The sequence below is a fragment of the Ascaphus truei genome, chromosome 8 (genome assembly GCF_040206685.1).
Source record: "Ascaphus truei isolate aAscTru1 chromosome 8, aAscTru1.hap1, whole genome shotgun sequence".
Classification (NCBI taxonomy): Eukaryota; Metazoa; Chordata; class Amphibia; order Anura; family Ascaphidae; genus Ascaphus; species Ascaphus truei.
In genome coordinates this window covers 4,496,069-4,508,050 of record NC_134490.1, presented here as the reverse complement: position 1 = coordinate 4,508,050, position 11,982 = coordinate 4,496,069, and the positions used below count along the sequence as shown (strand labels likewise).

General features: G+C 46.1%; 1 protein-coding gene across 1 annotated transcript in view; it reads left to right on the top strand.

Moving 5' to 3' along the window:
• Positions 1 to 11,313, top strand: part of LOC142501011 (disks large homolog 5-like) — a gene marked incomplete at its 5' end in the record, with an annotated part of 19,002 nt that extends 7,689 nt beyond the window's left edge. The window contains 8 exon segments of the mRNA XM_075610251.1: positions 804 to 910; positions 913 to 973; positions 4,553 to 4,749; positions 5,162 to 5,305; positions 7,660 to 7,790; positions 7,886 to 7,995; positions 9,324 to 9,433; positions 9,816 to 11,313. Of these exon segments, the coding sequence (XP_075466366.1) occupies positions 804 to 910; positions 913 to 973; positions 4,553 to 4,749; positions 5,162 to 5,305; positions 7,660 to 7,790; positions 7,886 to 7,995; positions 9,324 to 9,433; positions 9,816 to 9,919 (964 nt within the window).
• Between the last annotated feature and the right edge of the window lie 669 nt (positions 11,314 to 11,982).

The window sequence follows — 11,982 nt, the reverse complement described above, 5'->3', positions numbered from 1 at the left end:
TGCGGAGGGCACGCTTCATTTATAAGTGGCCCCCATCTAAATATCTAAACCATCTCTACATATAGGATGAGCATCATCTCCCCAATTAGAACAGAACAAAGACTGAACTCCAGTCTCTATTTCAGCCCAACGTTACTCTGTTACTCTGTTACTATATATATGTTATATGCATATTACCCAGATCACATCTTGTATGGAGATCGGACGGTTTCTTCTTTAATTACTATGTTAATTAATTCCCTCCAAGGACCAAGCGATATTAGGATTTAACATAATCCGTGCTTGAAATCGTTTTTTTTTTTTACATTTTAATATCTATTTAGTAAATAATTTTCCATGAGTAGTTTTGTTTCGCCCAATTCTGCTGCCACTCATTTGCCTAATGAGATAAAGGGGCAGCACATTACTTACCAACTAAGATTACAATTGCACAAGACCCTAGATATTTTTTTACATAGGAAGCAAAGAAGTTAAAATATCCCATTAATAGCATTTCAATATATAATAGATGATTACATTGATAGGTTGTTAAAAACAAACCCTTTATTTTGGGAGCTACAGTAGAGAAACAGGGACGGCTAAATGTTTGCTTCAGGCATGGTTATATTTTTGTGCTGAAGCTGCCCTTGCGGTGTGGAGGTCGGGGCACGGTTCCTGACTGCAGAGGGATTGTACACTTTAAAAGGCAGCAGAAGTGTGACCTTTAACCCCTTTTGTACCAGAGGGGGGCCGTTTGGCACTGAAGGCGTTCCCTCCACACTGTGCACAGCTCCCTAACCAGGCTCCCCCTCCATTACTTGCAGAGCACTGTATGAGCGACAGGCGGAGATCCCGCAGGAACTGAGCTTTAAGAAGGACGACATTCTATATGTGGATGACACGCTGCCACAGGGGACCCTGGGCACGTGGATGGGTGGCAGCTGGATGAGAATGCGCAGAAGCTGGGGAGGGGGCAGATACCCAGCAAGTACATGTGAGTGGGCAACAAATCCTGTCCTGCTCAGTATTGCACTGCACCACACGCCTGCACACACACATGCACTTTTATACAGACATACATGTGCATATATATACATGTGCGTACATACACACACACATATACATATACAGACATACATACAGTATGCACATATATACAGGACGGCTCGCTTCAGGTCCTTCCCAACATTTCGATAGGGGTTCAGGTCCGGACTTTGACTAGGCCATTCTAAAATGCGGAATCTCTTCTTCTGCAGCCATTCTTTTGTAGATCTGCTTGTAAGTGTAGGATCATTTTCTCACTTCAGCTCCGGGACGAATGGCAAGTCCGTCCCTTCTCTAGAATCTTCTGATACAATGCAGGATTCATGGTTGTGCCAATGATGGCAAGTCGTCCTGGTCCTGAGGCAGCAAAGCAGCCCCAAACCTTCACACTCTTCTTCTGTTCAAATGCAGTGTTTGGTTTTTGCCTAACATAACATTTCTCATTCAAGCCAAAAAGTTCTACCTTTGACTCGTCTGCCCAGAGAACATTGTTCCAGAAGTCTTGTGGATCATCTATGTGGTCTTTGGCAAACTTCGGACGGGCAGCAATGTTCTTTTCAGAGCGTAGCTGTTTCCTTCTGGCTATCCTTCCATGAACACCATTCTTGTTCAGTCTTTTTCTGATAGTTGAGTCATGAACACCCACATTAGCCGAGGCGAGAGCGGCCTGCAGATCCTTGGATCTTACTCTGGGGTTCTTTGTGACTTCCTGGATGATTTGCCGGCTCTTGGAGAGATTTTAGTAGGATGATCACGCCTGTGTAGACTGTAGTCTTGAACTTTCTCATTTTTGTAGAATATCTGTCTGACAGGGGATTGGAGAGCTCCAAATCCTTAGGTATGGTTTTGGAACACTTTCTAGACTGATGAACATCAGTAACTGCTCTTCTGAGGTCCTCAGAGATTTCTTTTGACTGTGGCATGACTTGTTTCCACACACCTGTATGGTGAAGACCAAACTCACAAAGTTTCGATCTTTATATAGGGTGGGGGCCTCCCAAACTCACACCTGAAGATCGACCTAATTATTTAAAACACCCGATTCTAATTATCCCCTTTAATTTAGCTGATAAAACCGAGTTTCACTTACTTTTGCACTTACCCTGGCTCTTAATTATTCATTCCTTGTCTAATTCATACATCATTTTGTTTAAAAAGACATGGAATTGGCTATATAAACCCTGTTGGAAATGTAAGAAAAAAATTTGATTCAAGAAGGTTATCGTGGGAAAAACTACTATGGCTTTTCCGAAAATGATCATTGGGGTTCACAAACTTCGTCTCACCACTATATGTGCACATACACTCACGTATACATGTACACACCGATATACATACATGACACCACCCCTCCACCCCCCTCTCTGCTTTCTTGGCACCCCCCCCCCCCCCCACCAAATCTGACACACACAAAACATGCCAAACATCTCATGTACGTGTCAGATGGTTTTCAATCCGCGCTCATGCTTCCAAAGGCAATCTTGAAGCAGATCAGCCCCCCCCTCTTGCAGCTCCTATGCGTGGAGATAATCCCCCTCCTCCACTAGTGTCCACTGTAGAGAAACTCCACCAGCGAACAAGTCATAGAAGAAAGAAACACAAGAGCGCACAAGCGTGAAGAAGTGTGTATTAACAAATACAATAACAATGCAACTAGTGACTTGCATGTATAGAATTAGTAGTCCCGTGGATGTGTAAGAGATCAGGTATCCGTTCTGCCACGCCAGTTGGTCTAGAGTCTGGAGAGGGTGCTGTACTCGGACTGATGGATCCGCGCGCTGGGACCAACCAGTGTCTCCGCGTTACTGCGCTACTTGCGGGTTCGCGCGTCACTGTGTAGCCCGTATGTAGCAAGCCACCGCGTCTCCTGAACTCACTAGATTTCCAATATAACTGCTAAGTACACATGATATGCACGGGGCAATATAAAATTGCACAGAAACTGATAAAAATGATAACTCTACCACTACGCGTTTCGCACACGCGTGGGCTTCGTCAGGCCGCGGGATAGAGCACTTAAGAGAAGCTTAATATACCGTCTCTGACAACAGATATCAATTAGTCTAATTGTTTTGCTATGGGTTGTATGCAAGAAAGGGAGAGGAAGTCCCACAGAATGCCTGTGGATGGTTACTTACCAGTATATACTGGATTTTAACATGGGAAAAATAAGTATTGATGCTGTTTAGCAATAAGTTCATACTGTGTATGAAATAAGGCTATTGTAAGTGCTATAAACCTAAAGAGTTAATAAACATATGAATAGTGATACAATAAAAAAAAACATAACAGTACCAATAAAAATACACAAATACACTACACAAATACACTACACACACAAATGGAGAAATGGGGGAAGGGAATGTGGTGAAAGCAAACACAAGGAGAGACAAGAAAAGAAGAAAGGAAAAAAGAAAGATAAAAAGGAATAGAGAGGGGAAGAAATAAAGGAAGAGAAGAGAACAATGAAGAAAAAGGTGAGGAGGAAATAAGCAAAGATGGGGAGGAGAGGGAAGGGGAGTGAGGATGGGGGAAGAGATGGAAATAGTGCATATAGGGACATCCCTAGCTGTCAATGTAGTGAGGCCACATGTGGTATATAGTGTCCCATATGTAACATGAGTGGACACTAAAAAGGAATGGGGGGGGGGGGGAGAGATGGTTACTGGTAAGTAACCATCACAGGCATTCTGTGGGACTTCTCTCCGTTTCTTGCATACAACCCATAGCAAAACAATTAGACTAATTGATATCTGTTGTCAGAGACGGTATATTAAGCTTCTCTTAAGTGCTCTATCCCGCCGCCTGACGAAGTCCATGCATGTGCGAAACGCGTAGTGGTAGAGTTATCATTTGTATCAGTTTCTGTGCAATTTTATATTGCCCCCGTGCATATCATGTGTACTTAGCCAGTTATATTGGAAATCTAGTGAGTTCAGGAGACGCGGTGGCTTGCTACATACGGGCTACACGGTGACGCACGAACCCGCAAGTAGCGCAGTAACGCGGAGACACTGGTTGGTCCAGCGCGCGGGGTCCATCAGTCCGAGTACAGCACCCTCTCCAGAATCTAGACCAACTGCGTGGCAGCTCGGATACCTGATCTCTTACACATCCACGGGACTACTAATTCTATACATGCAAGTCACTAGTTGCATTGTTATTGTATTGGTTAATAACACACTTCTTCACGCTTGTGCGCTCTGGTGCTTTTCTTTCTTCTATCTCCTGTACATGCCCTGTTTTACAAGGATGACATTGGATTCCTTTTCTGTGCTGGCTGAGCTTAATTTATCCCTCTACATTAGAACCCATGAATGCGGACATTTTTTGAATGTCAATCACATCCCCTACCACCCTGAAGTTTCACCTATAGACTTCTCTTCTTACCTTACTCATTAGTACCTCAATGGAAACACACACGCACGTAGCCCATACAATGGGATCCCCCTCTCATCCTCTTAACCCCACAGTTATTCTTTGTAGTTTATAGCGAGCCCCCTACCCCCCCCCCCCCCCTCGGTTTCAGGATGGAGCAGGAGTTCTCTCGCAGGCTCAGCGTGTCGGAGGTGCGAGACGAGGGGGCCGCGGGGAAGACTCTCTCTGCTGCTGCCCGCCGCTCCTTCTTCCGCCGGAAGTACAAACACAAGCGCAGCGGATCGCGAGATGGCAAGGACCTGCAGGGGCTGGACACCATCAGCACCGACTCCATCCCCTTCCTGGACGGTGAGATCACCGGGGCCATTGTGGAGATCCTACTGTTATAGTGGGATGATTGGGAAGGGAGGGTCTGATTTATCAGTGAGGTGTGTGGGATCTGACTGTATCTAACCCCCCTCTCTCTTACTCATCCACATCTCCCTACCATCCTTCCCCCTATATTTCTCTCTCTACCTTTCTCTGTACCGTTCCCTGTCTCTTTCTACTCCTTTATTCCTCTCCCTCTTATCCTTGGTCCATCTCTCTTCACCACTCCCTTTCCCCCCCCCCCCCCCCCGCCTCAACATTCTTCTCTCTCAACCCCCACCTAATGTTCTCCTTCTTTCATCTTCTCTCTCTCGCTTTCTTCCTCTCCTCCCTCTGTCCCCCCCATGCGTGTCTAGTTACCCACTCTCTCTCTCTCTCCCTCTCTCCTCAGACTCGGTGAGCCTGGCATACCAGCGGGTGCAGAGGGTGGACTGCACCTCCCCTCGCCCTGTGCTCATCCTGGGGCCCTTGGTGGAGGCTGTGAAGGACATGCTGGTCAAAGAGTCTCCAGGGAAGTTCTGCAGATGCCCCCTTGGTAAGTGCAGAGTAGTTGGGGCCGTTCACACCCCCTCCCCGACACGTTTAAACTAATTGTTTTTGATTTGGTAGTGGGGCAATAATACCTCTCCCTATACACCCTAACATCCCGCTGCTAATACCTCTCCCTATACACCCTAACACCCCGCTGCTAATACCTCTCCCTATACACCCTAACATCCCGCTGCTAATACCTCTCCCTATACACCCTAACATCCCGCTGCTAATACCTCTCCCTATACACCCTAACATCCCGCTGCTAATACCTCTCCCTATACACCCTAACATCCCGCTGCTAATACCTCTCCCTATACACCCTAACACCCCGCTGCTAATACCTCTCCCTATACACCCTAACATCCTGCTGCTAATACCTCTCCCTATACACCCTAACACCCCGCTGCTAATACCACCCCCTATACACCCTAACACCCCGCTGCTAATACCACCCCCTATACACCCTAACATCCTGCTGCTAATACCTCTCCCTATACATCCTAACATCCTGCTGCTAATACCTCTCCCTATACACCCTAACATCCTGCTGCTAATACCTCTCCCCATACACCCTAACACCCTGCTGCTAATACCTCTCCCTATACACCCTAACATCCCGCTGCTAATACCTCTCCCTATACACCCTAACATCCCGCTGCTAATACCTCTCCCTAAACACCCTAACATACTGCTGCTAATACCTCTCCCTATACACCCTAACACCCTGCTGCTAATACCTCTCCCTATTACACCCTAACATCCAGCTGCTAATACCTCTCCCTTTACACCCTAACACCCTGCTGCTAATACTTCTCCCTATACACGCTAACACCCTGCTGCTAATACCTCTCCCTATACACCCTAACACCCTGCTGCTAATACCTCTCCCTATTACACCCTAACATCCAGCTGCTAATACCTCTCCCTTTGCACCCTAACACCCTGCTGCTAATACCTCTCTATATACCCTAACATCCCGCTGCTAATACCTCTCCCTAAACACCCTAACATACTGCTGCTAATACCTCTCCCTATACACCCTAACACCCTGCTGCTAATACCTCTCCCTATTACACCCTAACATCCAGCTGCTAATACTTCTCCCTATACACCCTAACACCCTGCTGCTAACACCTCTCCCTATACACCCTAACATCCAGCTGCTAATACCTCTCCCTTTACACCCTAACACCCTGCTGCTAATACCTCTCCCTAAACACCCTTACACCCTGCTTCTAATACCTCTCCCTATACACCCTTACACCCTGCTGCTAATACCTCTCCCTACATACCCTAATACCTCTCCCTATACACCCTTACACCCTGCTGCTAATACCTCTCCCTATACACCCTAACACCCTGCTGCTAATCTCTCTCCCTATACACCCTAACACCCCGCTGCTAATACCTCTCCCTATACACCCTAACACCCCGCTGCTAATACTTCTCCCTATACACCCTAACACCCTGCTGCTAATCTCTCTCCCTATACACCCTAACACCCTGCTGCTAATCTCTCTCCCTATACACCCTAATATCCCGCTGCTAATACCTCTCCCTATACACCCTAACACCCTGCTGCTAATACCTCTCCCTATACGCCCTAACACCCTGCTGCTAATACCTCTCCCTATACGCCCTAACACCCCGCTGCTAATACCTCTCCCTATACACCCTAACATCCCGCTGCTAATACCTCTCCCTATATACCCTAACACCCCGCTGCTAATACCTCTCCCTATACACCCTAACATCCCGCTGCTAATACCTCTCCCTATACACCCTAACATCCAGCTGCTAATACCTCTCCCTATACGCCCTAACACCCTGCTGCTAATACCTCTCCCTATACGCCCTAACACCCCGCTGCTAATACCTCTCCCTATACACCCTAACATCCTGCTGCTAATACCTCTCCCTATATACCCTAACACCCCGCTGCTAATACCTCTCCCTATACACCCTAACATCCCGCTGCTAATACCTCTCCCTATACACCCTAACATCCAGCTGCTAATACCTCTCCCTATACATCCTAACATCCCGCTGCTAATACCTCTCCCTATACACCCTAACATCCTGCTGCTAATACCTCTCCCTATACACCTAAACATCTCGCTTACTTTCCGCATTACTTTATATACATTAGTCTCCTACTTTTAAGTCTTCAGAATGAACGGCTCCCACGCCCGTTCCTCTGCAGTAATTGACCCGGTGTCATTAACCCTGTATTCTGCCTGTTGGGTTTCCGTGACCCCGGTGTATGAGTTTGCACGTTGGGGCTTTACATTGTAGTTAGAATGCACCGTGTGCTGCAGGATGTAATTCTCTCTACAAATCCTCGCTGTCTTGCAGAGGTGATGAAGGCCTCTCAGCAGGCGATAGAGCGCGGCGTGAAGGACTGTCTGTTTATAGATTATAAGCGGCGGAGCGGGCATTTCGATGTCACCACGGTGACCTCTATAAAGGAGATAACAACAGAGAAGGTAAAACCCCCCCAGCCCGCGGTCACTCATAAAACCGACGGACTGCCCCTTGTGTGTCTGGCTGGGTGTAACTGCTTCCTCTGTTTGTTTTCTAGGACTGCCACTGCCTGCTGGACATTGCCCCTCATGCTATCGAGCGGCTGCACAGTGTCCATATCTATCCTATAGTCCTATTTATCCGGTACAAAAGCACTAAGCAGATAAAGTGAGTGGATACACTGCCTGATACACTGCACTAGATACACTGCACTATGACACTGCTTGATGCACTGCACTATGACACTGCACTATGACACTGCACTAGATACACTGCACTAGATACACTGCACTAGATACACTGCACTAGATACACTGCTTGATACACTGCACTAGATACACTGCTTGATGCACTGCACTAGATACGCTGCACTATAACACTGCCTGATACACTGCACTGTAACACTGCCGGATACACTGCACTATAACAATGCCTGATACACTATATACACTGCACTGTAACACTGCCTGATACACTGCACTATAACAATGCCTGATACACTACTGTATATACACTGCACTGTAACAATGCCTGATACACTATATACACTGCACTGTAGCACTGCCTGATACACTATATACACTGCACTGTAGCACTGCCTGATACACTGAACTATATACACTGCACTATAACACTGCCGGATACACTGCCTGATACACTGCACTATAACACTGCCTGATACACTGCACTATAACACTGCCTGATGCACTGCACTATAACACTGCCTGATGCACTATATACACTGCACTGTAGCACTGCCTGATACACTATATACACTGCACTGTAGCACTGCCTGATGCACTATATACACTGCACTGTAACACTGCCTGGTGCACTGCACTATAACACTGCCTGATACACTGCTCTATATACACTGCTCTATATATACTGCCTGATACACTTTATACACTGCACTGTAACACAGCCTGATGCACTATATATACTGCACTGTAACACTGCCTGATGCACTATATACACTGCACTGTAACACTGTCTGATGCACTATATACACTGCACTGTAACACTGCCTGATACACTATATACACTGCGCTATAACACAGCCAGTGGGGGAGGGTGGGGACTGTAACACTGCCTGATAAAGTATGCACTGCGCTGTAGCAATAGTCCGCTTCAGCCCTACAGCTGATTATATCTATTTAGTAAATATTCCCCTCACTGGATGTACTTTCTTCGGTGTATTTTGCTTGGGGTCCAGCAGGTGGCGCAGTTTGAACAAGTAATGAGTAGAAGATGCTGCCTGCTCCATTAGTTACAAAAGCGAGTGAGCACCAACTCGTAACTCGTACCAGGACAAGGAAAGGCCCATCTTCAGAAACCTACACACAGGATATCTGATTGGGAAACACACTTCTATATAGAGTGTGTCCTGTATGATACTCTCTAATATCTCACAGGCACTGCCAGCAGAGAGAGGGTTAACCATAGCATGCAACCGTTAAAGTGTCACGTTTTTTGTCACCTTTCTTATTCTACAGGGAACAAAAGGACCCGATCTTTCTAAGGGACAAAGTGACACAGAAACATTCCAAAGAGCAATTTGAAACTGCGCAGAAGATTGAGCAGGAATACAGCAAGTATTTTACAGGTGGGTGGGGGGGGGGGAATGAGTGTTTGATCGTCACCCTACTGCTGATCGCAGTCACTGGCGGGCTGAAGCCAAAGTGCCGTTTATAAACTACAAGCAGGGGGAAATCCTTAACTAAGCATCTTGTATTTATCCTAAAAATCCTCAGAAAAGTAAACTGTACCATGTCGAAGATCAATGGGGTGTAGAGGGCGTTAGGGCAACTAAAATAAAAATGAAGTATGAGAGATGTTGCTTATCTATTTAGAACTTCTGACTGTCACATTCTGTTGACCAGGAGGTTAAAATCCATAGATTGTCTGCTAGGAGCAGCTGTAACTTTGTAATGAGAAATGTATGGGATATTATGTTGTTTTCAGTCCCACTCTCTCTTCTGTTCCAGCTGTGGTCCAAGGGGGTGCCCTGTTTAGCATTTGCACTCAGATTATGGCCATTGTGGATCAAGAACAGAACAAAGCCCTGTGGATCCCAGCAGGAACCTTGTGAGATCCCCACGCTTACCATCCATCGCAGGGTAACCACAGTGTATATCTGCAGAAAACATGAGCTCTGCCTGTCAATCAGAGCACAGACGACTAAACCATGGAGAACCAATAGGAGATATGGCCATGTCAATGGAGAAAGCCCCTGAAGCAGTTACTAAATCCATGTAGAACCCATAGATGTACGTCAATGGAGAACCCACATGGGGTTTTTGTCAAGTCAATGGAGAAGCCACATAATCCATCAAGAAGTCAATGGAGAGGCCACACAGTCTATCATTAAGTGAAGAACCAGTGGTCAGGGGGATGTGGCCAAGCTAGTGGAAAAGTCCCTGAGTCCATCCACAGATAATTGGAGAATCTATAGAAGACACCATTACAAGTCAAACGTGAATCCACAGGAGCAGTCGCCAACTCAGTGGAGAACCCATAAGTTAGACAACGTTGAAGCAGCAGCAGTTACCAAGGTAGGGGATAACTCGTACCAAGGCAATGGAGATCCCACAGCAGAATCCACCAAGTCAATAGAAATTGCATATAAGCTACCATCAAAAAGTGAAGGTGAGCGGAACGCGTAGGACACTTGGTACAGTATAGCTGGGATGGGCTCCGAGGAGCGTTGCGTTGGGGAGCAGCCACAGACATGGAAAAACGCGCGGTCGCCACGTGCAAGGCCGGTTCTCCGCATCATTTCACCAGAGCTTCACTGCGGTCCCCGTAACACACACAGTTTCGTGCTAGTTTCACCCTTTCACTGCTGGAGAGGGAAAGTACCGTGTCGCTTTTGCAGATTTACTTGAATGAGGGCTATTATTATCATTTTTTTTACCTTGTACAGGATATAACACTCCCTCAAAACTTTTCATCTTAAAAATAAATAAATAACCACTTTGCTGCCAGAAGATGCGATATCGCTTGAGAAGCGTTGCAGGCCTTTCTGAGATTAAAGCGTCATGGACGAGACGGTGGATATGTTCTACTGAGTTTCCTGGATGCTTAAACAATACCAGATTAAAAATAATAATAATAATAATAATTGAAAGCAATAGGGTTTTCTTTGTGATAAATGTAGTGTTTTTAAAACTGTACCTGCAAGAAAGACCTTGAATGACCTTTGGCTGCTGGGTGAGCACAGACATTACAAAGCATTTGCGGCCGCCTGGCAGCGATGGACTTACGATTTTGTTTTATCCGTAATGAGAAGATACCTACAAATGAAGTCTGTTTTACTTTTTTTCTTCTACCGTTTACCAGGTTTTTTTATTTTTTATTTTAAGGACACAGCAAGATGTTATATATGTGTGTGTGCGTTTTAAACAATAAAGGAATTCTCCAGGAGGGGGGTTATTGTAGATCTCGGCTTCAGAATAAATCCATGATTCGGTGACACGTCTTTGAGTTGAAACTGTAGGACTCTGTTTTATCCTAATCCTATGTGGGAGCGGCCAAGAAACGTTTATCGGGTGTTTCTGGTCAGACATTGTATTAAAGCGATAGTTTCTTCAACGCTTGCTGGCAGTGAAAGGCTTTAAAACGAAATCTGTTTAGAATTCATAAAATAAGCGCCCAGGACTCGTCCCTGTTTAATGCACACGGCGGTGTTAGCCATCGTAGAAATGGCCAGGAACCGACGCATATAAAAGCAGGTTTTCCCAGAGTGCAGCGGTGGAGAAATGGAAGCGAAGCCTGTGCTGAAAAGTGTGAACTATCTTCCCAACAGGACGTGTGTTTGTAAGGGCTGGGAGTTCTATGGGTCTTCATAGGGTGGCGAGTGTGCGCTCAATTACCACAATGTAGGTGGCCACGCGGACAGGACTGCTACTTTAACCCATTCACTGCTGGGGAGACCTGCAACACGGGCTCAGACAGTCCCGGGTTTTACGCGTTATCTTCCAGGAAGGAGGAGCGCTGTGGTTCTCGAAGTAATATGTGAAAAATAGGAAAAATAATATAATAGTGCAGATGGTATTAATAAGTGAAATCCAAAGTAATCTTTGTGTTGGTGTCACTCACAAATTGGTTCAGATATAGCAGATATATCAGAGATCCATCTCTCTCTGATGGGAG